General features: G+C 40.5%; 6 protein-coding genes across 7 annotated transcripts; 2 read left to right on the forward strand and 4 right to left on the reverse strand.

The window, feature by feature from the left end:
- The first annotated feature begins 299 nt into the window (after positions 1 to 299).
- Positions 300 to 4,161, forward strand: LOC106116843 (uncharacterized). Its single transcript, XM_013310889.1, has 6 exons — positions 300 to 732; positions 875 to 1,185; positions 2,855 to 2,978; positions 3,059 to 3,173; positions 3,267 to 3,464; positions 3,612 to 4,161. Exons 1-6 carry the CDS (start codon positions 517 to 519, stop codon positions 3,743 to 3,745), a joined length of 1,098 nt encoding a protein of 365 aa, XP_013166343.1. The 5' UTR covers positions 300 to 516; the 3' UTR covers positions 3,746 to 4,161.
- A 914-nt stretch (positions 4,162 to 5,075) lies between these two features.
- Remo (Remoulade) lies at positions 5,076 to 11,999 on the reverse strand. 2 transcript variants are annotated; one of them, XM_013310742.1, is made up of 10 exons: positions 11,513 to 11,999; positions 11,159 to 11,224; positions 10,704 to 10,919; positions 9,748 to 10,625; positions 9,521 to 9,669; positions 9,137 to 9,313; positions 8,831 to 9,062; positions 8,620 to 8,751; positions 5,734 to 8,529; positions 5,076 to 5,386 (listed from the first exon to the last, which is right to left on the reverse strand). In XM_013310742.1, the coding sequence occupies exons 1-9, from the start codon at positions 11,731 to 11,733 to the stop codon at positions 5,741 to 5,743; spliced, it is 4,860 nt and encodes a 1,619-aa protein (XP_013166196.1). In that variant the 5' UTR covers positions 11,734 to 11,999; the 3' UTR covers positions 5,076 to 5,386; positions 5,734 to 5,740. The 2 variants fall into 2 exon arrangements, with proteins under 2 accessions (XP_013166196.1, XP_013166195.1); XM_013310741.1 differs by having other exon boundaries at positions 5,076 to 8,529.
- Positions 12,000 to 12,333: 334 nt separating this feature from the next.
- LOC106116714 (kinesin-like protein KIF20B) lies at positions 12,334 to 19,116 on the reverse strand. The gene is made up of 14 exons (XM_013310658.1): positions 18,337 to 19,116; positions 17,946 to 18,200; positions 17,652 to 17,780; positions 17,348 to 17,464; positions 17,105 to 17,255; positions 16,717 to 16,909; positions 16,485 to 16,633; positions 16,166 to 16,307; positions 15,914 to 16,058; positions 15,663 to 15,761; positions 15,547 to 15,582; positions 15,306 to 15,390; positions 13,125 to 15,183; positions 12,334 to 12,797 (listed from the first exon to the last, which is right to left on the reverse strand). Exons 1-14 carry the CDS (start codon positions 18,694 to 18,696, stop codon positions 12,656 to 12,658), a joined length of 4,062 nt encoding a protein of 1,353 aa, XP_013166112.1. The 5' UTR covers positions 18,697 to 19,116; the 3' UTR covers positions 12,334 to 12,655.
- A 494-nt stretch (positions 19,117 to 19,610) lies between these two features.
- On the reverse strand, positions 19,611 to 21,110 carry RpS13 (ribosomal protein S13). The gene is given in 3 exon segments (NM_001312236.1): positions 19,611 to 19,939; positions 20,748 to 20,875; positions 21,028 to 21,110. Coding segments are annotated over 3 exon segments (456 nt in total). The 5' UTR covers positions 21,051 to 21,110; the 3' UTR covers positions 19,611 to 19,634.
- Positions 21,111 to 21,483: 373 nt separating this feature from the next.
- ND-B15 (NADH dehydrogenase (ubiquinone) B15 subunit) lies at positions 21,484 to 22,137 on the forward strand. The gene is made up of 2 exons (XM_013310661.1): positions 21,484 to 21,715; positions 21,790 to 22,137. The coding sequence occupies exons 1-2, from the start codon at positions 21,488 to 21,490 to the stop codon at positions 21,997 to 21,999; spliced, it is 438 nt and encodes a 145-aa protein (XP_013166115.1). The 5' UTR covers positions 21,484 to 21,487; the 3' UTR covers positions 22,000 to 22,137.
- Positions 22,138 to 22,741: 604 nt separating this feature from the next.
- Positions 22,742 to 23,976, reverse strand: Trs31 (trafficking protein particle complex subunit 31). The gene is given in 5 exon segments (NM_001312231.1): positions 22,742 to 22,898; positions 23,095 to 23,193; positions 23,262 to 23,345; positions 23,506 to 23,632; positions 23,748 to 23,976. Coding segments are annotated over 5 exon segments (561 nt in total). The 5' UTR covers positions 23,900 to 23,976; the 3' UTR covers positions 22,742 to 22,799.
- Between the last annotated feature and the right edge of the window lie 1,109 nt (positions 23,977 to 25,085).

Here is a 25,085-nt window from a genome sequence, read left to right on the forward strand (position 1 = left end):
TGCGAATGAATATTGCTGATCATAATGACGAAGTGTTTTATTTATTACAGGTAAAATATACTATACGTCGTATTTCTTTAACCGAATAAAACATGTTTAATGTGTCGAAATTCGTTTTAATTGTTTAAAGTTTTTAATTACACTGTTATAAACATGTATTCATGAAATGTATATGATATAACTATGATGTTCCACTATAACTAAAATAAAATTTAATTAGTTTTGATGCAACAATGTAAATTATTTATTTTTTCTCTTTCCCAAATTTTTAAACAAACAAGTTGCGATGAAATTTAAATTCTGATTTTAGTGTAAACCCGAACGCATCCTAGATAACAAAATAGTTGTGACATTGACAACTTGACAACATGATTGTTGCATTCATTTTGTATCCGTTTACTTCAAACTAGTGAGATAAACTTTTTGATAAGAATGCGTCGAACTCAATAACATCACGTATATCGATCACCTTGCGACCTAGCGCAATCTCATAAATAAAATAATTAAGTAGTTATTATGGGTGCGAAAAACCAAAACGTTTTAGAACCAGTGTCGGGAACGACCGCAGTGAAATTGTTCTTGAAATGTATATTCATAGGACTATGGCAATTGGTGCAATTTGCAGTGCGAAGGTTATGGAAAGGGCACCGCAGAAAATTTTCAAAGAATTTTCCACCGGTCGAACTCACCGTAGACTCTTCAATAGGAATACATTGTTATATTAAAATTATGGTAAGTCTTTATTTTATAATTAAAATATTTAAAATAAAGTCAAATAGTGCTATAACATTGCAAAGTTCAAAAGTAATGATAAGAGAACACTATGCATTATTTTACATATTTTTGAATTATTTAAAAGTTAATTTTATTTTAGGGAGTAAAGTATCATTATGTAGAAACTGGTCCAAAGAATGGCCAAGTAGTGCTGATACTCGGGGATGCGCCAGATGCTGGTGACCTGTGGGTGCCATCATGGGCAGCGGTAGTGAGGCGGCTGGCAGAGACCCAGCACCATGTAGTCACACTGGATCTGCGAGGAACGGGGGGCAGTGAGTGCGGCAACAGGAGGGACCTTTCCCCCCCGAGGGCCGTGGAGGAGCTGTCAGCTCTGTTGAAAGCTCTGGGAGTGTCTGCCAACAATCCAGCTATAGTGATAGGCTTTGGTATCGGGGGTATGTTAACATGGTAAGTGATTATTTTTTTATTGATAAGATTTTTGCCTTTCCTAGAGCAGATATTACTATTATTGCTAGTATTATAAATATGGTATTTTTTATCTATTGCTCTTTAATATACTTTTGAATTAAGTGTATCACAATTGTACTAAAAACTTACTTTGAAAACCAATTACTCTTATACTTTGTACAAAGAAAGTAATGCTTGAAATTATTTTTAATATAATATTGTGGGTAGTTTGGATTAAACCACTATATACATTCAGATATTCAATAGTCATCACACAATGCTGTTTAAGTAACATAATGTAAGAAAGATTTGATCACACTCCACAAAAGCACTACAATTGCATATCTTAATGCAAACTTTATAGACTAGCTTATTTTGCTAACTGTACACAAGTCTCTGAATACATTGCAAGTAATAGATTACTATTTCTGACTGCACTGTACACTGGCTGTCAAGTTATAACCCCTGCAGGGTGAATTGTAAGCAAATGAAAACAGATAATCATAATCTTTGAGCTAGGACCAGCATCTATCTTGTGACACGACGCATTCCCGCGTAATTATCTGTCACGATCGTACTCGGCGCAGACACACGTCATAATGTCTCGCCTCTGTCTGTCACAGATTAAGTTCATGCGTAATTATTCATTTTTGTGTGTAATTCATATTTGATAACCATTATGAACTACTTAGAAAAAATGAATCAAGCAAGATAAATCGGATTTACGTACTTTCTTGGTTAGGCATATAAGGAAAAGCAGACGATAAAAAAAAATCGTCAATTTTATCGTGAATTTTAATAAAATATCATCAATTTTATTACTATTATTGTTTTTTAATTGTTTATTCTTAACAAAAGTAGAATTAAAAGATATAAAATTTTGTCCCACACACGACTATGATAAGTGTTGGGGCGCACAGTATCGCACGCACTGTAATCCCTCTCCGATAATACATTTGGTCACGCATTATTTTTAAAACAAAGAAAAAAACAATCGTTATGAAATTGTTAAGAATGTGTTTTAGGATGAGCGAGTAGAAATGGCAGCAGGAAGAATTTTACCCAATAAATATTGCGGATACGTTGATTGTGTGAAAATGACAGACGTGATGAGTGCGAAAGAGATGACTGCAAGGATGATTAACAGGAAAAAATGTAAATATGCCTCGCATAGAGTAACAGAATGATTATGAAATAGTATGCGCGAGCGTATGTATGCGTGTGATATGTATATGTACCTGCTCATTTCTTAGGATTACTTATTGATACAAAGCATCTGCACTCGATACGTTCTATGAATATGAAAGTCATCATTCAACAAATACGATTCTAATAGAAAAGGCTGTAAAATTGTATCAATATAGTTTCTTCCGCGTACTTAATATAGATAGATCATAGATATGTGTTATCGTTTACGGAAATGTTGAAGAAGTTAATTAGACCAAAGTCGATTTCGTTGAACTAAACTTATATTGTACTCAAATGCTGGGAAAACGAAAACGTCTCGAACGTTTTCGTTTTATTTTTACTTATATGCAGCTCGAATCGAATAGTCATATTAAATACATCAAAATTTGAAAAGGTGAAAACTTCACTGTCAGTAGATTTGTCTAGTCGGGTAGAGGAGGTCTCCTTGATCCTCAGAGCTGATGAATGAGTGGTGTGCCAGGTACCTGGCGCATTGCCGCGGCGCGCTGGTGCGGCGCTTCGTGGTGGCGGGCGCGCCGCACCCCAACCTGTACTGGCAGCACCCGCCCGCGCCCTTCTGCCATCAAGCGCTTTACTTTATACAGGTACTACTAACATTCTAGAATGTTGCGGCTGTAGGTTAATTAAACGTTGTTTCCAGTTATACTAATACGTATGTGTGCAGTGGCCCCACTTCCCGGAGCGGTGGCTGGCGGAGCGCGCGCTGGCTGAGAGCGCGGAGGGCGCGGCGAGCGTGCTGCGCGCGCGGGACTGGACCGGCGCCCTCAACTATGTTAGAGGTATGTGTTGCAGGGGAGAATTCATTGTATTTAGAAATCTAGAGAAAAAAGAAGTAAGTACACTGTTGTGTGTGTGTGTGTGTGTGTGTGCAGGCGGGGCGTGGTGGCGCATCGTGGCGGGTCACCGGGCGGAGGCGCCGGCGCTGCTGGTGGGGGCGCGGGCGGCGGCGGCGCAGCTGGTGGCCAGCGCGCAGCACTGCGCCCGCCCCGCGCTGCGCCTGCTGCCCGCGCCGCACCCCGCGGACCCGGACCTGCCCGCGCTGCTGCTGGACTTCCTCGCAGTGCAGAAAGGTAACTTTTATGTTCAATTTCACAATGTCTAATATTGTGTTGTCTAATGTTTAAATGGAACCCAACTGAACAACGAATGAAACCTTTTGAATATATTTCTTCATAAAAAATGCATTGTAAATGTATTCGTGTGTGTGGTTGTCGCAGTGGAGGAGGGTGCGGGTGTGGGTGTGGGCGCGGGAAGGCGCGGGCTGGTGGGGCGCGTGCTGGGCGCGGTGGCGGGACGAGGGCGCGACCTGACAGCGCGACTCTCGCTGCCCGCACTCTCCGCGCAGGCTTGACGCGGCATCAGACACACACACACACACGCACAGAGATGTTCTCATCAGAACAAAAATCTTCCGCAGTATCCGCATTTAGAATTAACTTGAGTTTTTGCGGAGTTCTATTTGATAAAATTTTAATGTCGATTATTTTTTATAATTTTATTAGTTATTATATAAAATTAAATTCATTTATTTAGATTCAAATATTTAAGTTAATTTTAAGATAAAATATTGTTTTCGAAATAATCGATATAGTAAACGAAAGTTCCTTCGTAGTTATTTAAGTCGATTGTTAAAAGTCTGATGAATTTTTATTTTAGCGACGGCCAAAGATGGTGAAGGTCTAGCGGATGTTTTTATCGAGATTTATAATTTTATATTGTTTATATTTTGTTTGATTGCGATTGAAATAAAGATAATATTGTAATGTGCGATGCAGTTTTATTACGCAATATGCTCACAAAAAGCTAACTCTTCATAAATTCTTCACTTACAATACAATATGTATAATATTCACAAAGTTGACGCGTCGACAGACTACGACCGCCGCATCATCTTATCTTACACATGTTCTAAAATTGTCTATATACAAAAAGTCTGTATTTTTATATTTATACAATAAAATGTAATAATTATACGATATTATAATTATATCTTCTACTTTGAATCGAGTTTAAAATGATCATAACTATACATAATAATATTTACAATAAGTTCACACGAACACGTCACAAACTATTTAAGCCCTAAACATCTAATAGGCACACTTTTCAATACTGATGTCCTTAAAAATGCATTAAAAAAAAACAAAAAAAAACTTCATTTAAACATAATGTTCATGTTTTGTCAAAGATAATGAGGTGAAGATATGTTTTATACAGACATTTTGGTCTCAGAAACCAACCTTAAATGGCAATTAGTGTGAATCAAAATGACTAATACGGTGTTGTTTTGTTTTCTGACAATTTTGTTAGCGACAGTACAAAGATTCGGACGTCACCTCACCTCACCTCGGTCTATTACTATCAAATTTATTTAAAATCCCATATAATTATTAATTAATTACAATATAAAACTGTCAGAGTGTAGACAAAAGGCGGGAAGAATTTATTTATGATTTAGTATCGAAGACAATTATCTGGAAGAAGGAAGGAAGAAATCGATGGATGAAGTTAATTTTGGCACGTTTTATAAAAATTCCTTAGAAATTATCCACAAAGCCAAAGCTAACATATAAAATAGTTATAAAATTTTATTTGTCAATAGTTTTTTTTTAAATTTAGACGGATTTTTATTATTTATTTGTATATCAAGTACATTTAAAAAAAAATTACTTAGGGCAAGTCTGTGCGTTTATGGTTTTATTAAAAACTAAATCATAGATTAAAAAATAAATGAGGTTTTAGTCTTTTCTTTTCTGATAATAGATCTTAAATATATAATTATTAACGTGTACAAAGTGTTAATGTAAAGTTAGACGACGTTATATCTGAATACTGACACATTTTCTACAAATGTAAACTTAGAAATAAATAACTTTACAGATAAATTACAATATTCTACAGTATACATACAAAATCAGACTACATCTGACATTTGACCGCGACATTTGTCACAGATGTTTACGTGTTTCGTTGTGTATTTCATTGCCCTTACCTGCAAAATATCATTTCCCAATGACAATGGACCACAAACTTTTTTTTACAAATTAAAATAAACATTTATATATATATTGATAGCCAAAATATTAAACATAATATTTTTTTCATCAACTTGAGGGATTTATGTGTAAAATCCCACACGACTAAGTATTATACATAAATAGTTGTTTCGTGTTAATGTTATAGTTGAAGAGAATTTATTCAGTCTAAGTTTATATTAAACAATAACAAGGTGTTGTAACGTTTCTTCGTTAGGTCTGTACAACAAAAATTTACAAAAAATCTAAATAGGTAACCGACAATTTATCATTAAATTAGTTAAAGTGAAAAGGAGAGTGTTACCTGTTATCTAGACGGTGGTCTCCCCGCTGCGCGCGCTGTGTGGGCGGGGCGAGCGCGCGGTGTGGGCGGGGCGTGCGGCGAGGTGGGCGGGGCGGTCGCGGCTGGTGATGCGCGTGTACAGCTCGTCCAGGTCGCTGGCTGAGTGGGCCGAGTGGGCGGAGTGTGCGGAGTGGGGGCGGCCGACCTCGGGACAGCTGAGGGCGGGTGCGGGTGCGGGGGCGGGGGTGCGCCAGGCGGGGCAGTAGTTGACGTACTGGGAGTCGTGCGCCACGTCCTCCGCGCTGAAGCTGATCTCGTGCGGACACATGGCGGATGGCGAGGGCGCGTACAGGCCGTGGCTGCGGATGCTCACCTCGGAGACCTGGTAGTTGGGGCAGTAGATGTCGCTGTCGTTTTCGAAGCCCTGCTCGCTGGCGGTGGTGCTTCCCGTTTCCGAGTCGTACGTCGTCTTGGCTAGGAAGAAGGACTCCTTATCGTCGTCGGCGCGCTGCAGCAGGGCGTCGGCCTCTCCGGCGGGCGCGGGGTCGATGTCGGGGTGGGGGTCGCGAGGCGCGTCGTCGCTGTGCATGGTGCACTCCTCGGAGATGTCCTGCAGCGACTTGTGGAGGGCGGGTGCGGAGGCGGGTGCGGGGACGGAGGCGGGGAGGTCGGGACGGGAGGGCTGCAGGTAGTCGATGTACTGGCCGAAGCTCTCGGTGTCGGTGATCTCGTTGGCGGAGCAGGGTGCGCTGGGTGCGCTGGGGGCGCTGGGCGTGTCGCGGCAGGAGGTGATCTCGGAGTGGGTGTCGAGGGTGTGGTCGGAGGCGGTGTGGGGCGCGGCGAGCTCGGAGGCGGAGCTGTACTCGAGGCTGCACTGCTGGGACACGGTGCGCATCTCTGCGGGCTCGGGGTGGTCGGCTGGCGCCGCGTGCCGCCGCAGGCACTCCTCGGATGCGCTGCTGCGAGGACCGTTCAGGGTCTTGGGCGCGTTCGCCTTCATCACTTGATGCTGAGGCACCTGGGTCTCGGGCACGTTGGTGTAAATGTTCATTATCTGCGACTTGCCCATCTTGAGGTCGTGGCTCTTGGCCCAGGGCTTCCTGTCGGCCGCGTAGCTCTTGAAGTTGTCGCGCGGCTCCTCCTCCAGCAGGTTGGGGTTGGCGGCGTTTCGCGGCTCCTTTATCCCGGTGCCGGTGCGTTCCACGTGGAGGTTGGTGTTGTTGACTTTGGTGCCGGCGTTGATGATGTTAGCGACGCCGTCGTACGCCCCCCTGTTGGGGAGCGGCAGAGAGACGTGGGAGTCGTCGTCGCACTCCCTGCGCACGGGCAGCTCGAGGCAGTTCCTCTTCATGTGCTGGCGTTGCTTTTTAAAGAATTTCTTGGCGACGTTCATCTGGTTGGGGTTGTAGAAGAGGTCGGGTGCGACGCCGCCGGGCTCCGGGTAGGTCATCATGGAGTTGTTGGACCTGTACTGCTGGCGGTGCAGCACCACCAGGTTGATGTTGGGCGCCTTGCCGTTCGTGTTCTTTATCAAATCCTTCTGCAGCGTCTGTCCGTTGAGATCTGCGCCCGCCTTGTAGGTGCCGCTGTTGTTGGTCTTAGAGTTGGTTCTGTTGGAGCTCCTGCTGTCGGAGCGCGATCTGTTGTCGTTGGGGAGTGGGGCGGTGGCGGGCGCGGTGGGCTGCAAGGCGGGGGGCCGGTTGGCATCGAACACGCTACGATTTCTGCAGCACTGCTTGCTCTTTTGGAAGTAGCAGTGCATGAGGGCCCACTGCGCGCGGACGTCGCTGCGGGCGATGCCGTAGAAGAAGAGGATGAAGGTGCCGAGCACGGTGGCGCAGACGGCGTACACGATGCTGCAGATGTCCTCCTGGTAGGGCAGGTAGGCGGGCAGCGGGCGGTAGACGGCGACGGCGCCGCACGTCCACACCGCCAAGTAGAGGCAGAGCACGATCACTTGCGCGCGCAGCTGGATGATGGGCGTGTGCTCGACGTCCTCCAGCTCGGAGTCGAGCGCGGACTTGGTGCTGCGCCTCTCCGCGCCCTCCGCGCCCGCGCTCGGCTCCAACATCTCCAGGTCCAAGTTTTCCGTCGCCTGCGTGCCCTCCGACAGCTGGACGTTCATGTTCCTGATGGTGCACCTGATGAGCAGGAAGAGAACGAGCAGGAAGAGGAGTAGGATGCCGCCGGGGATGAAGAGAGAGGTGAGGGCGGGCGCGGTGCTGAGGAAGCACTGGGAGTAGCCCGCGTAGTCCTTGAGGTTGACGGCGCCGGAAATGCCGCAGACGATGAGCGCGATGCCCCAGCCCACCAGGTAGAGGCCCAGGATGGGCTTGCGCACCGGCGCGTCGGGCGGCAGCTCGTCCTCGGGCGAGCGCACGGGGCCGTGCGTCCTGGTGGCCCACTTGTACATGTTGGAGGCGGAGACGCACATCCAGAGCAGGCAGCACAGCGACAGGTAGTGAATGAGCAGGCCCAGCACCTGGCACAGCTTCACGTCCTCCGTCTGGTAGATGCCGAGCGTGTAGAGGAAGCAGAGCAGGCCGAGGGCGGCCCAGGTGTTGACGAGGGCGTGCTTGGCCTTGCGCGGCATGAGGATGGCGGGGTAGCACATGGCGTAGGTGAGCGCGGCGCAGCCCAGGCAGCCGATGAGGATGAGGCTGCCCACGTAGACGGCGGGGTGCGACACCTTGAAGCGCGCTCCGTCCGTGCGCGCGCCGTAGATGCCCGTCTCCACGTTCTGCAGCAGCCCCACGTACGCCAGGCGCGTGCAGCTTATTATAATCATCTCCGACACCACGTGCGACACTTTGCAATCTGCAATATTTACATTTATATCATACACAATAAACATATGATACAGAGTAAACAAAGGTACTGGTGTTGGAGCAATGTCGCGTCGGGTACCGGTGGAGTTGTCTGCCCAGCGGCGCTGTGCGGGGTCCCACACCGCGGCGCGTCCCTCCACCCCGCCGCCCGCACGCGCCCGCACCGTCGCTATCACCGGCTCCAGCAGCTCGCCCTGCACCTGCCGCTCACCTGCAACACCACATCGCACACCATTACTTACACTTTCCTCCTACAATTTAATAATGTTGTCTAAGAAATGAGCACATACTGAGCTGGAAGCCGACAACGGGTGAGGTAATCTCCATGTTCATGTCCTCGCGCTTGGTGCTCCTGCCGTAGTAGTCCTTGGAGCGGTGTCCGCGGGGCGGGCCGTCGGCGTCCAGCTCGGGCAGCAGCGGCAACAGCGCCGCGTCCTCGTACAGCGCCACCACCAGGTCCTGCGCCGCGCCCGCAACCAGCCCGCCGGACGACAAGCTGCCGTACAGCAGCGACTGGGGGATCTGAAAGTTAACAAAACTAATAGCTGCTATCCCAACTTTGACAGGGTTGTGGTCTGTATGTGAGATGTATGTACCTGTACGCTGGCGTGTATGAGCGCGTCGCTGACGGTGAGCAGAGGCGCCACGGTGCGGTTGGTGGTGGAGCAGTGCAGGCGCGGCGGGGGCTGCGGGGCTGCGGCCGCGCTGTACCACACGCACGTCACCCCGCTGAAGCCCTCGCGCACCGCGAACCTCTCCACCGCCAACTTTACCTGAACATCATATCTACTATATCAATAACATTGCTTTTTTAATGTTACCTTATGAAAGGCTGACGATACATTCACAGCTCTTGATAACTTTCAACCTCAACCACCTAATAAGTTCTAGTTAGTACAATCTAGGGTGTTTAAAATATAATTATGGTGTTGGGGGAATGGATAGTATACATACATAATTTTGAAGTAAAAATGTTGTACCTTGTGGCCTTGTACATTGTTGGTGTAGGCTGATATCTCTTCCACGGCTCGCAGCATGTCTGTGCACGCGCCGTACAGAGTCTCCGCTTTGGTCATCACTGATGGTGTTATGTTCATCGCTGAGCTAATAACATCTAAGAGTGATGCACCTGAAATTATCAAATATACAAGATAGTTAGCAAACTAAATACATTTGTTAAGTACAATAGAAATTATAAAAAACTCACCTAAATCCCGCTCCTCAATCATGTACTGCATATAATTGCGAATCGCTTGAGCTATGAACATAACATCATCCGGATCATTTATTTCTGCCAATGGATAAGTTTTCTCCTGTATCAACATCGCCAGCCTCTCCGTAGCATTCAGCGCTGAATACTGAACCAAGCTGACGTTTAGTAACGCAAACTGTTGCAGCAATTTTGTCACATTACTTATGTACGCACATTCCGTTGTATTCACTGGACCCCAGGTGGCATTCGCGAAACAATGTCTGTATGCTGAACCCTCACCACTACGGCATGGTACAACCGCAGTATGATTTAACAGAAGCTGGGGCCAAGAGTACAGCCCTTTGTTTGTTACTGTATGGTTTGTTTCACAATACTGTGTCCTGTTAGACAACACTAGCACTTGAACGGTATGATTGTGATGAATTCTATTCTGATCATTATACAAACACGTCCAGTTACCCGTGTGATGGTTTGTTATGTTAGGGAAGAACACCGTTGTCTCAGCTATACCCTCTTCTTGCATGTCTGTATTAGTAACATTAACATCACAGATCTCCAGCATAGGATGTATCCATTTCAGTTCATATTTAGCTAACACTGAAGCAAATGGTGCATTACATGTTAACATCAATGTGTCTCCTTCAAACACCACTTGATCGTGAACTGGTTTAACTATTAAAGTACTGGAAGGTAGCACGCTGCCACATGCAGATAGATCTAAAAAAATCTTCAGTTTCCGAACAGTTTTATTGACCATGTTTTCAGGTGATCTGCATTTAGGGTTGCCGACAAGTTTTACACTGGTGTTTCTAGACCAATCACCCACCCATAATAAATCACAGTCACAAATAAGGGGATTTTCAGTTAAGTCTCTGTAAAAGAAAACATAAATAATATGAAAACTTTGTTTTATAAAAACAAAGAAAACAAGATAATAAAACTAAACTTACATCTGCTTTAATCCTACAAGATAATCAAATGTACCAGAAGACAATGTTGATATGAGATTCTGAGTCAGAATAAGCCTCTCCAAGTTGACAAGGCCTTTGAACATTTCTTTGTAGATATTGCTTATCTGATTGTAGGACAAGTCCAGCCGCTGCAGAGACGTCATGTTGTAGAAAGCATCAGACTCTACAAGATTTATTTGATTTCTACTGAGATCCCTGAAAATAAACAAAATTCATACATTATTCATTTTTTCAATGGACTTTTGCAAGATTTTTATGATAAATACAATAGAATCAAGACCTTTTTAAATAATTATTTAGAAAAATTAAGCTTTAGAAGTATTGTATATTAAATTGGAAAAAAATTAGAAAAAACTAGATAAGTTTTCATTTATTTGTTCTAATTTTTTTAAGCAGACAGAAATATTTAAGAACCATCATAACAAATAACTTACAATTTTTGCAGATTTGGTAAGTGCAGCTCCCTTGACAAAGTTGATATAGCATTCCCTGATAAATTCCTAAAGTAAAAAGACAAAAAATCATATAAAGAAGTTATTTCATTTCATAAATTGTACATTTCATGAAATATCTTCTTTTACTATAACTGAAACTGATATTGTGTAAAGCCAAAAATGTTCTAATTGTTTATTTAAAAAAAAACATATTTGAATGTTATTAGCAGACATCGTAATTGATGTCAACAAAATTATTTTCATCGTTAGCATAACTTATCCGCCTTAGAAACGAATCATAAAAGCTCGTCTCGTTTAACTTTAACCTAATAAACTTTTTAACCTAATACTTACAAACTGACAACAAGGTTCCATAATTTGCTGAGATCTATTTCCTTGAGCTCGGTAATTTGAGCAGGACTCCCGCCACATTTTAATTTTAAGGGTTCTTCTGGTTGAAGATCGGATGTTGATCCGTCTAGTGATTTGTTCCCCTTACAGGTGCATAGCGACGGACAGTAACCTAGCGCCCCCTCGAAAAACAGGAGCACTATCACAACCAAATATTGCTGCATCTTGCTGGCTTCCCATAAAACTGTTTAAAACTATGGCACTAAGCCAAAAACGAATAACAATCACATTTTCAAAGCTTCGTAAAAATTAAACTTTCTTCAATGACATGACTCGCGCATATTGCCCCGAAAACAACAGGGCAATAAATAACAATCAAGACATCAAACTAAAAGAGAGTCTCATTTATCTTGGCAATATATAATTTTGTGAAAATCAAAAAATAAACAAGCCAGATATTGTACACAAGCACCGATCCGACATTTGTAAAAATGACTGAACTGACACATTGAATGATTAATGCCTGAAATTGATTGAAAAATGAGCAATAGTGCCATAGAGTATTTACCTAAATCGGCATAAAAATCGAATCGAGCAAAAGCTCTTAACAACCGATTAACCGGACAAATATTAGTGCGACTAACTTACCTGGCCCGGTGAGAGAGGCGCTACTGTTGCGTTAGATATACTAGAAATATTTAAATGACGGCGTTAGTGGTTATCGTATGTGACCCGTGTGTAGCGACCCTTAGACTCAATTAATTCTAGGACATAATTGGACGATGATTCCGTTGCAAATGGGATAGTGAAATAAAAGCCAGGCATACAAAATAGATACGTAATATAATTAGAATGCAATAAAAGACAATATCTACGACGACACGAGATTTGAAGACAAGTTGATGCTCAAAATTAGTCAAATTTTAACAATGTTGATATTTTTTTATTAAGAATAATATCGAATTATCACATATATAATATTTACAGTGTAACAATAAATATTTATGTAAAACAAGAATAACTTCAGGTCAGATATATTTTCGTATTTATCGTCAAGTTTATTTGTATTATGAGCAAGTCCTGTGCTTTGAAGTTTACAAGATAAAATTTAATAAATATATTTGAATAAGGTGTTGCATAAATGAATTAAAGCTTGCGGCGCGCTCTAGGTCTATGGTAGGAGGGTCGGGGCACTCGCAGTCGCTCCCCGCTGTCGCCGCACGGACCCGACTCGTCCTCCAGCGGCTCCGCGCGCGGCGTGAACAATTTCCTTCTGCTGCGAGTCACACTAAATACAAAAATAAACGTCAAAAAAAATACACAATAAACCACACGCAAACACTGATCTTACTAACCCTTAAACAAATAGACTTGCACACACAAAAAAACCCAAACCAGTCGCATTTCAATACAACAATTCAAGCGTATTTGTTGCTGAAACATTAATGTAAATGATATGATACTTTGTTGTTACAAGGTGATGGCCCAAAGTTGTCCTCTTTCTTATTTAGCTCCTCTTTTCTACTTGAAGGCTGGTAACACCTGCAACTTTGCTATTTATGTTTATGGACAACAATGGACATTGCATAATTAAAATAAGAATGTTAATATTCACCTCTTGGAGGGGCAACTCTGTATGCCGAGGGGGGGCAGGTTCTCCTCCCCCTTGGGTTCTGGAGATGCGGGGCGCGCCGGGGGCTCCGGTGCCGGCTTGCCGAGCGTCACATCGGAGAACTGCACCTGCAGGTTGATGATGTCTTTCAGCTTGTCACCCTCCTCCAGCTCCGCAGCCTCGTCCATCTGCTTCTTGTGGCGTCGCAGCCTCAAATTGCGTTTCGCTCTCGCGACTATTTCATTAGTTTTATCAGAATCGTCGCCATTTCTAGATGTTAGTTTCTTCCTCAGGTTGTATTTAACTTCGGTCGCTTCCTGCGTTCCTTCCTGTGTAATACTCGTGGCTTCTTCTTTGTTATCTTCTTTATTGCATGAGCTTTCTTCCTGCGCCACCAATAGATCAAAGTCAGTAGCTCTCGGTTGAGAAATATCTTTATATATGTTTTCGAATGCTTCCAATGTGTTATCCACTTTAGTTTCTTTCTCAATGAGAGCCGAGTCGCTCGGTTTGGTGGCTATAGAAATGTCTTCCATTAACGGTTTGTTAATATCGGATTCCTCCGGTTCCGGATTGGATTTTACGTCACATTCATTATTTTTAGACAAATTAATATCACTGAAAGATTTCCCTATATTTTCAACAGCTTTTCGCGGCGACTCCAAGTCATCGAATGGATCGACGGAATCGTGTTTTTTCTTAAAATTTTTATTCTTCAAAGTTGACACCGAATCTAGTTGTCGAGTAAAACTTTCTCCCAAAAGCTTTTTTATTGTACTAGGTTCAAAGTTAGACACGCAATCATCTTTAACTATTGACGGAGACCTTAATTCGTCATTTTTTAATTGATGCATATTTTTAATGTGCGATAATTTGTCATATTTTTCAGTTTGTACATTTAAATCGTCAGCTAAATCTTTCTTTTCATCATTAGATTCCTCACAGTTTAAGTCCTCGGGCTTTTCGGGTATTGTTACGTCAAAAAAGTTTTTCTTCTCCTTGAATATGTTAATATTCGAAAGAACGTCAAAAGTTTTTCGTTTAGGATCTGAGCTCAAATCATTTGCTTCCATTTCCAACTGTTCAAACTGGGCTAAAGAATTATTGGAGCTGTATTCTCCAGAGTTTGATTTTAATTTTTTAAATATTTTATTCATCAAGCTTTTCGTTGGATCTGGTACATCTGATGTTTCTTTTCCATTATTTATTTCGATTTGACTTTCTGTTTCGATTTCCTTCTCCACATTGTTTATGATTTCTTTCTCGGTGTTCAGTGATTTATTTAAATTACTATCATCAACTGAATTCTCCAAACTATCAGACTTTGTCAGAGGTACAATTTTATTTATATTCTCTCCTTCTAACATATCGTTCATTTCTTCATAAGTCTTTATCTCATCTTTGCTGTCTTCATCATTCTTATTGTTCATTGTAAAGTTGTAAGATTTGTTCGAATTTAAATTTTCTTCCAATTTTTCTAGATTATCACACATCGGCGAAGTCAAGTCGGCGTTTTCTTTCTCTTCATTTAAGTCGGCTTCTTTGTCAATTTCTGTCTCACTGTCATCTTTGTCAATTTCCTGCTCTTGTTCGGAAGATTCATCAGATTTACTGTCATCTTGTGATTTCCTAACAAAATAAGTTTCACGTACACGTTGATTGTATTTGTCTTCGACAGTTTTGCTGCTGCTGAGTACTATCTCAGGCTCTTTAACGAAATATGTTCCTCTGTCTATACATCCAAACGATTCTACATTTTCTTCAGAGATTTTTTCAATGTCTTGAGACTTGTTCTTCACTTCCTCGTCGTTTTCAATATCTTCTACATCTTCCCTACAGATACCTTCGTCAACCTCACTGGCGCGTGCGTCGCCTGAAACTTCGACGCTTTCATTCAGTATGTTGCTGAAAGACGCTAGACTCTGTCTCAACAATCTAGATCTTTCCTTTCTTATGACGGGCTCGAGGCTTTCGTTGCACGGATCCTCTTCGCTGTCGTCCTCACTTTCAGTCAGAGATATAACTTCTTCGTACTTATTCTGTGCGCCGCTGGCAACTTTTTCTAAACAATAATATAAATTATTAGTTTTTTTTTGTCACAATTCAACTATAACTGACCTGACTGAGACCTGAGATGTGCTTTTGTTTGCCTTTTTTAGTAATGTATTGTGATGCAATATGTACCTTCCATCTCTTCAATGTATGCTCTCAACTTGCAGACCTCCTGCTCGGCGCCCTCGCGCGCAGACACCTCAGCAGCCAGCTTGCCCTACGTCACAATGTTTCTTCATTTAGAAATGTTCATTATAAGAAACGCAACCTTTTCAGCAAAGTATCGACACATTGTGAAAGTGACACAATTTCTAAATAACTTATAAAGCATTACAAATTTTTTTTATTAGCATGCAAAGTAAATTGGACGTACCTCAAGATTATCGATCTCTCTCATCAAATCGGATACCTGAAAAAGAAATGTTTTAAAAATAACTTATTATACCATTAAACTGAAATGAGTATAAAGATATTAGTCACATAACAAACCTCGTTTTTGAGTAATCGCGTCGGTGAACCGTCTGCAGGGGCCGGTTGTAAGCTAAGCTTGCTTATTTTATCTTCATATTCTTGTTTCATTTCCTCCATCTGAAGAAATACCAATAAATTAAAACACAATGTTGAAAATTCAAATCATTAGCAGATTTTGATGACAGTTTTGTTTATTCATGTATGGTACAAGAGCTGCGGTTGTCCAGGGTGTGCAGTCTTATGTGCAATGTGGAGTAGTGGTGGTGGACCTCCTGTCTCATGGAGCGCATGATGGTCTCGTAGTGCTGGCGCATGATGTGCTGCCCCTCGCTGAACACCGCCTTCATGTTGCTGGCGTTCTGCGCCTGCTGCTCCTCCATAGACATCGCCAACTCCTTGCTGTACTCCTGGGCCCTGCACACACACGCGCACATCTTATTTCGTATAAAGTGTACATAACAGCATTATATTATGTCTAACATGTTCACATAACGTATATGTATATGTAGTTTGTTACTTACTGCAAGAGTTCAAAGTGCAGCCTCTCGTTCTCGGCTCGCAGACGCTGCACCTCCGCGCTGGAGGCTGACGAGGTCTGCGACAGCATCGTGTCCTGCGAGCTCGCCTCCAGCGCGGAGTACTCCGAGGCCGTGTTGTTCACCTCTGTAAAGAACATCGTTTCAACAAAATATCAAGTTTATTGGAGTTATTGATTGAATTGGGAGCACACAAATTAGAATTTAGGGGTATTTCTCGGTTTAATTGCAAAGGCAATTGTAAGAACAAAGTATAATAGTGTATTGTGAAGCATAGTATAATGTTGTTGTCGGCGGTACATACGTATGTCCCTGGCGACGGCGGCGAGCTGCAGCACGTGGCGCGTCTCCAGCGCGCACTCTGCCGCCGGGTTGACGGTGACCACCACACTGACCGCCTCGCCGCGCGCCCCCGACAGACCCGCGCCCAGCAGACGCGTCAGCTTCGACTCCCTGGACGCACCCGCACATCACACATCACACATCAGTACACAACACACCGGGGATGATACAAGGGAGGGCAGTGCCGCACCCACCGGTAGGGGACGAGGGCGTCGGTGCGCGCGCGCTGTCGCTGGCGCAGCGTGCGCAGACAGCGCTCCAGCACGTGCAGCGAGGTGTTGATGGCGCGCGACTCCGCCAGCCGCGCGCCCGCGTTGCGCGTGCGTCGTGCGCGCTCACACCCCGCCAGGTCGCACAGCCGCACGCTGGACACGCGGCATCCGGCCTCTGCTCGCGCACATATCTCACTCAACATATATTTCCGCTTAACGCTCCTAAATCATACCTCTTATTCTATTTTTTTACCAACAAATAGTAACAAAATATTGAAAATTGATCACCATTGTGATTCTTAAATCAATTAAATCACAAATTTTAGATATATAGTTGGGGGCACCATATGAGTAGGGGAGGGTGCGGTACCAGTCTCTGTGAGCATGGTGATGGTGAATATGCAGTGCGAGCGTGAGGAGCGCGCGTTGACGCCGGTGGCGGCCACCTGCAGGTTGTGCTTGCCCGCCACCATCACGTCGTACGCCTCCTCGCCCGTCTTCACGAACACCTGCGTCGCGCCCTGACCACATATAAACCGAAATACAATACTTCAACTTATATAAATATGTACACTTTTTATAATATATATACTTGTATGTGGTAAAAATTTACCTTTACATATACATTTCCATTGGAATCTTCACGAATAACAAGTTTAGAGGCGGAACTTCGATCATTGGTGGACAGCAAGTCATAGATCCCCTCATTGTAGATCTCCACAAAAGATACCTGGAATTAACACTAAATTACAAACTGCTTCTTCATTTTCATTTTTTTTAAATAAAATGAAAATATTCCTCAATTAAATTTACTTCAAAGAGAGCATCATACTACATTGGGTTCCAAAAAAATAATGATATTAACAAGAGATTGACTGACATTTCTGCATAAATGTAAGACATATGAGATAACATACCCAGACATAATACTTAATCCTATTGGCCAAGTCGAGAGTGCTGGCTGCAAAGTCACTGTGCAGCTTGGTGCTCATGCGACGGTACCTCTCTCGCAGTGGCACCGACACCTGACGCAGCTGTTTCACAAACTGGAAAATATTTTTATATAGAGCTTTAACAGAAATTTTACTTTAGGTAATTCTTTTTCAATTTGTTTTTTATAATATTCTGTAAGGACTTATCATTTTTATGTTATTGATCTTATAAGAATAAGGATAATTTAGGTCTCAGTAAAATAAATATATTTTAATAACCTGTAGCTCATGCTCCTGTGATGCATAGCTAAGTTTTTCAGCTCCATTATCAGCGGGTTTATACACAGGTCTGACGGCTGCATCCACAACTCTGAACACATACTCCAGAGACCGCGGCACCAGCCCTGGCGAGCTCACTGTCCCCATGAGTGTGAATGTCTTGCCTGAACCGGATGCTCCATAAGTCAGCAATGTAAAGCTATGCCCCTCTGGTAACTTTTTTAAATTATCTTTAACAACTCTCTCAAACAATTCCTGAAATGTTATTTTTTTTCGTTAAAAGTAATAATATTAGATAATATTAGTGTATGTGAGTTTGCTTTTAAAATTTCAATATCACTTGATAAAATGTACTATATTAATTTTAAAACTGGCTTTATGAAATTCTCACCGTTTGATTGGCCTCAGGTCCGAAAATATGTGAAAATGTGTACATCTTAGACACATTGTACTGAGTGCGTCGACCATGGCCCACTGTAGATGTATCCAGAGATGTTATCAAGCAGTGATCTGACTTCACTTCATACAAATTGCTGGGAGCATTGCATGGTTTTAACCTTAAGTATACTTGAACTAGCTCAGGCTCATCGGATTCGGAATCGGTCTCAAACAAGTCCAGTAAGTTTGTCCCTTTCTGGGGTTTAGGTCGCATGAATGGATTAGATATTAGAGGCGGTCTCGGCTCAATAAACGAGGGTACGTCTCGTTTGCAATTGGAGACATCACTATCGGAAATACGTTGGTTTATCATTTTGCCACTGCTATATAAGTTTGAAATATGTAAATTATCAAACAAAACGGTTTGACTTCTTTTTTTATGACATTCTGGAAATCCTGAATTTTGCCAATGTCAAAATATATAAAAATCTTGAAAAGTAACCGGTGATTCAGTCAATGATTTACTAAAAATTTACATGAAGAATCATCATGAACACCAAAAACTTGCAAGCCTGATATTTGATGTTACACAAAACACGCAATTACATTACACAAATTGTACCGTAAATCAAGCACCAAACAATAAACATTTTCACGTAAATGAATTGAGTTATGGGCACTGCATGCAAGTTTATTTTTATCGAATTTGAATTATAAACTTAAAACTCATTTCCTAATTCCTGTAATTCGCAAACGGTCGAGCGCTTTTTAAATTTTGAACTTCAAAATCATTGCCACCGTTGAAAAATGAAACCATACACCTGCAGATTATACAATTATTGCAATGTCGTGTCTCCATAGATAATAAATGGTACACCTTACACAAAATCATTATTTATTTAACAAAAATTACCATCCATACTTCATTATCACCACATTGATAAATTATTTGAATTATGCGAAGATAATATGATATAATCTATGTAATATTCAACTTCTTTTTCAAGTTCTTTGCGAAAATGCAAAAAATACACGTCCCACGGCACAGTATTACTGTGTACGAATTAAGATTTATAGGAAACTTTAATTCTCAATAAATTGCACACAAAACCTATGGCGAATAGGTGCATAATATTATGGACAAACTAGCTGTCGCCCGCGAGAAAATGAAACAAAAAAATTAGTAGCCTGTGTTCTTAATGTGATAAAGTGTAGCTTAACCTACCTATAAAGAACTGAACATTGATTTACAGTGAACAAATTTAATGAAAAAATAAAACACTAGAGTAGATTTTCATAGTTTATTTAAACTTAAGCCACCAATGCAGAGGCAGTGCTTGACTCATATTTCCAGTTAGGAGGAAGCACACTCTTTGTTTTGTAGTAGCGGGCCAGCCTGTGGATTCTGGATTCAACAAGAATAAGTCTGAATTTGCTGTCCTTATCTTTCCTGTTTCTTTCCAAGTGCTTCCTCATAGCCACTGCCTTCTTGATCAGATAGTATAAATCTTCCGGTAGGTCGGGAGCAAGACCCATGGCTTTCATGATACGGAGGATCTTTTTGCCAGTTACGAATCTGACTTGGGCAACTCCATGTGAATCCCTGAGCATGACACCTAGAATTAAAGAGATAAGATGTAAAGCAAAAGAATGAAACATTTTGTTTAAAAAGAACTCTTTGAATTAAGAATTTATTTATGCATTTTATACCATGGGTTTCTAAGACCAAAAAGCTTGTTTGAAACATATCTCCATTTTGTCAATCATGACAAGGATGACTGTGTTTTAAGCAGAGATTTTGGTCTCAGAGACCAACGGTTTATTTGGTATTTATTTGAGATCACCAAGAAGTGTGTCAAAGTTATGTATCCTGGTGGGAGAAACACTATTATTCGAGTTAGTTGGGTTTGAAAATACATAAATGTAAATCTATTTATATAGAATATATAACACAAGAAACTACAGTCTAGTAAGTACTCTGAGGCACATTAACAGGACAGCCTATGTACTATTGTACTTTAGTTTCATTAAAACTTGAGCATGTAGTAAAATATGCAGACATTGCTGTGGAAACAGCATTCTTTGTAAGGTTTTGTCATAATGTCCTTCACTTTAATCTATATATATATTGGTCACATATATAGAAATATTTGTCATAGCAAATATATTTTTTTTTCGATTTGTTTAAATATTAGTTTCTATTGTATGATATCTAGTGCAGTATTAAGATTATAAACATTATAAAAATAATAATTTCATAAAATATATCCGATTGTAACAGTTATGCTTTTTAGAACTAAATAATATGATAGCTACATAAAGTCTGTATCTGGTCTAAAGTATCATTAACTTCTATTATTATATTATTGGTTTTACATTAAGAAATTAAAATTTTCTTGGAAACCATGTAGGTTTTATACGTACCGATTTGAGAGGGAGTAAGACCCTTTTTGCCAAGTTTGAATATCTGTTCCTTTACATCATCCGCGGTCAGTTTTAACCAAGTGGGTACACTACGACGGTACGGCAGTGCCGACTGGGAAATACCCTTACTGAAACACACAAAATCACAATTTCAAAGACGCCATGTGGTGAATAAGACATTTCTAGGTTATACTTGCACACAATGAGGGTTTTATAAATGTGGAATAAGTTGTGCATAATATAAAAAAGGGTTTCACAAATTAAATTGTAAATAAATTACCCAGGTGCGTGCATACGACCCATGGTTACGGCTTTAGAGAAATTTCGCCGATCTGACAACGACAACAAGAGAAACCAAAAAGATGGTGGCCGGAAGAAGCACAATCCTTCAAAACCAGTGATGTCCTAATCGTTCAAAAACGTTATGCCAAACTTTTATCGGTTTATGTTTATCGTTCTTTTTAAAAAATATTTTTAATTTTAACATCAACTCAAATAGTACGCAAATATTTGAATCGATTACTTTCTTTCTATTTAACATCAGCTCTCTAAAAAAATTGAATCATAAATCCAAGATATGATTTTAAATACAATAGGCTTTACGCTGACTGCGGATAGTTTAAAATATCCTACTAGGTTAGAAACTAAAACCTTTTTACGAAGGAACAAGATATTCCAACTTGCACAATCAATACTTTGAGTTAACATCAATGCTGCCGAACTTCCCATGAACCTTTGACATGCTCTTTGAACCACCCACCTTACCACTGTGCACTAAACGTCAAAACATACTCGCACTTGTAAATATTTTAAAAGTTATTTTTGCAAAAATGGCCGAGAAGTACGGTATATCTGAGGAAGAGTATAAGCTAATTCAACAGCAAGCTTCTAGACGGGCCGAGTTGAGAAGAGAGTTTTTAAAACAAAGAACTAATCCTTGGAAACATGCAGCTGAAGCAGGCTATGTCGTGAGTTTAGAATTACGTAATTTTTAATCAAACTATTTAACTAGCTATTAAATTATATTAATGGTTTGTTTTAGTTTGATCCAGCACTACAAAAGTTTTTGTCAATGAAAGCGACTTCTTTTGAGCAGTTCAAACCAAATAGAACAAACAGTTTATTCGCAATCTGCGCTATAGCGCCAATGTTTGTGTATGGCTACTTTATCTGGAACGAGCGTAACAACCGGGAGCAGCAGATCAGGAGTGGTGAACTCCGATACAAGGACAGAATGTTTAAGCTTGCTTAAACAGTTAGAATATTAAATACAATTATTATTAGTAAAATGTTGAGTATTGTGCTATTTATTTTTTTTCCTTAATTTTAATGCTGGCCTCTCATACAATGTTTTGATGTGTCATGTAGAAAAATAAAAGTGTCATTTTAATTGATATTGTTTGCAATTTAAATCGAAAAATAAATAATTACAATGACTGATCAACTGATTTCTGAAACTGAGTGTAAAATAATAAAAGCCCAAATCGAAAGAAGAGCAAAATATAGGAAAGAGTTCTTAAGACTGCGGACTGACCCTTGTAAGCATAGTATGGAAGCAGGACATGTTGTAAGTACAAGAGATTTCCAATCTATTTGACTAGACAAGACTCTGCATTATTTTCTAAGGCATATCTAATTTTAACACATTTTCAGTTTGACCCAGCTCTTCAAAAATGGTTATCCATGAAGGCATGTCAATTTGAGTATTTCAAAGCAAATACAAAAACAATCCAGTTTGGGGTGATAGCTATTTTACCAATGTTCATTTATGGATATTTTATACATAGACAAAGAAGTCAGTTTGAAAGAGATTGTCGTTGTGGAAATCTAAAGCCACGGGATAGAATTTTTAAATTACATTAAATTTTCAATGTAGAAAACTACAACACTACCTCTTAGCAACATCATGTAAATGAATGTTTTAACATTATAACTCTTATGCAGTAGTTTTTGTTTGATGAACTTCCATCTAATGACAAATAAAATAATACAACAAGGTAATCTTTTTATTTTGCAGAGAATATAACACTAGATGCACTTAAAATTAATAGTTTATCGGTCATCCAGAGATTTGTCCCTGGCTATTACAGAATCATCAAACTTAACCATGTATGTTGTACCTTTGTGCCAGTGCGCTGTCACCTTAGCAGGCTGAAACAAAAAAAATGATAAAATTACACCATTTTTGGTAGTAGATGTCACCTTTATGAAGTTAAGCCATGTGTGAAAATTCTCTAAAAGCTCTAATTCATAATTATACTATAAAATTCCCTCAGGAATTTGTAATGAAAGAAAATATTTTTGGTTCTATATAAACATTAATAATAAATAAATAAAATTTACTAACAAAACCACTTTTAGTAAGGACAGCTTCTATGATACCAGCATTGAATGTGGCACAGTTGAGAGAACCTTTGTCTTTAGGCACACTTATAAATTTGTTAACCTGTGAAACAATAATGATTTAGTATAAAATCTACTTTACACACTTTCTAGTGGATGTTTTTAACTTACTAGTGCATCTTTCTCAATAATGTAGTATGTTCTTTCATCATCATTGGCATGTTCAAGTTTGTCAGCTTCTTTGCCAAATAATACCTGAAAAAAAAAACAAATCTTAAGGTACACAAAAGATAGTTTGAATACATCACACTTGAAATTGGAACAGTTGATACTCAAATATGGTGATGGAAACCAAAAATTATGAATGAAACATTTAATTACGTTTTTGATATATTTATAAGCTTGCTTATACTACCTTCCACAATGTAGACTTGACAAAAAGAAGCATATTTAACAACTTTATTTCCCGCTTGCTGTTCCGCTCTCTCACAAAGTACAGGTCTAACAAACGAGTTCCTACATCTTGGCCAATTTCTGATAATCTGAAAATTCAAGCATGATGAACAATATAAGAAAATGCCAAGTATCGTATATTCTAGTTTTTATATCTGGATAGATAAATTACAAAATATTTTATGAAATCAATGTAAGACTTACTTGGTCTGGAGTTCGTGAATTGAATGCGAACGGTTTTGACAATATTGTACAATTTCTGAAAATAAAAGGGCGTATAGAGCTAACGATATTTCTCCTTTCCCTTTACTTAAAGGTTTGTCTATGAAAGATGTTTTAGATCGACTAGACGACATAATTATGTTTTTGTTCAGTAAGGACTGTTTCTCTTAAAATTCAATAATTAAATTAGTAAATAAGAAGAGAAAATTTTCGTTACATCAAAATCGTTCAATATTTTTTGACTTTGACACTTCTTTTATTTGACAGTGTCATGACACACATCTGACAAGGCAAAGAGTATGTAAAATTCTGGTGTCACAATTTTCGTTGCCATACTCCTCCAAAACGGCTTGACCGATTCTCATGATATTTTGTGAGCATATTGAGTAGGTCTGAGAATCGGCCAACATCTATTTTTAATCCCGCGCGGACGGAGTCGCGGGCGACAGCTAGTTTTGTATAAATTTAAAAGAGTGTCTTCGGTGACGCAATAAGTTCTTGCCGTACCGAAATCCATAAGTTCAAGTTCGATCTCCGTCATGTACCAAAGTCATTTTCGATTTTCATGCGTACATCCGATGTTCTTACTATGAAACAAAATAACGTGGTGTGCGACCTCCACATATTGCCGAAAAAATTAAGCATCAACCAACCCGCACTGGGCCATCGTAGTCACTTTGGTTGACTCGGAGCCCCTCGGTAGGGACATTTATGACCTGATAGCGACGATGAATTCAAATTCTTGTTTCTTCCAATGAATTAGCTTTATATACTCTTTGTAGCCAGTGTGTAAAAAAATGTTGCAGCAACGGGTACAGCACTTTATTACAATAGTTGTGAACTTTTCACAGAGACTTGTCCGAACATTGGCCCCCGAAAATACCCCAAACTAACACTGACCTTAACCTTATACATTGAATACAAAATTTAACCCAGCGTTTGTTATCGCTAAGCTGACATATGGCCTCAATAATTACATGGCTTCCAGGCCGCTGATAATCCGATAACTTTATTTTGTCTGTCGCAAATTAGAGACTGAGTACAAAGTTTTTATACTCGAGTAAGTAGTATTTAACTACTTTTATATAGTATTACTAGATCTATTTCCTGCCTTAATGCGAAATTAAACTGTCTTAAATTCATGAAATTATTTTTATTTATCAAAGTGCCATTTTTGAATTAGCCGAATGCTGATTGTCATCATATGTCTGCTGTCATGAAATGTCAGGTAATCGAACCTCTGAATTAGGTCGCGTAACACTAACCACTAAGCTACAAGTATCATCGCTTGGCTAAATAATGCGCCTAGAAAGGAGCATT

This window comes from Papilio xuthus, unplaced genomic scaffold (genome assembly GCF_000836235.2).
Source record: "Papilio xuthus unplaced genomic scaffold, Pxut_1.1 DF827714.1, whole genome shotgun sequence".
In the NCBI taxonomy this organism is placed as follows: domain Eukaryota; kingdom Metazoa; phylum Arthropoda; class Insecta; order Lepidoptera; family Papilionidae; genus Papilio; species Papilio xuthus.

Excerpts from the sequence above, each read along its gene's own strand:
- Remo (XM_013310742.1), bottom strand. The coding sequence starts at position 11,733 with ATGCAGCAATATTTGGTTGTGATAGTGCTCCTGTTTTTCGAGGGGGCG. Across the intron at positions 11,225-11,512 it reads TGGAACCTTGTTGTCAGTTT|GAATTTATCAGGGAATGCTA; the intron begins GTAAGTATTAGG and ends TTTTTACTTTAG. Across the intron at positions 10,920-11,158 it reads TTACCAAATCTGCAAAAATT|GGATCTCAGTAGAAATCAAA; the intron begins GTAAGTTATTTG and ends GTTTATTTTCAG.
- LOC106116843 (XM_013310889.1), top strand. The coding sequence starts at position 517 with ATGGGTGCGAAAAACCAAAACGTTTTAGAACCAGTGTCGGGAACGACC. Across the intron at positions 733-874 it reads ATTGTTATATTAAAATTATG|GGAGTAAAGTATCATTATGT; the intron begins GTAAGTCTTTAT and ends ATTTTATTTTAG. Across the intron at positions 3,465-3,611 it reads CTTCCTCGCAGTGCAGAAAG|TGGAGGAGGGTGCGGGTGTG; the intron begins GTAACTTTTATG and ends TGGTTGTCGCAG.
- ND-B15 (XM_013310661.1), top strand. The coding sequence starts at position 21,488 with ATGCTCTTTGAACCACCCACCTTACCACTGTGCACTAAACGTCAAAAC. Across the intron at positions 21,716-21,789 it reads CAGCTGAAGCAGGCTATGTC|TTTGATCCAGCACTACAAAA; the intron begins GTGAGTTTAGAA and ends GGTTTGTTTTAG.
- LOC106116714 (XM_013310658.1), bottom strand. The coding sequence starts at position 18,696 with ATGATAAACCAACGTATTTCCGATAGTGATGTCTCCAATTGCAAACGA. Across the intron at positions 16,910-17,104 it reads CACCATGCTCACAGAGACTG|AGGCCGGATGCCGCGTGTCC; the intron begins GTACCGCACCCT and ends GTGCGCGAGCAG. Across the intron at positions 16,308-16,484 it reads CGCCGTCGCCAGGGACATAC|AGGTGAACAACACGGCCTCG; the intron begins GTATGTACCGCC and ends TGTTCTTTACAG.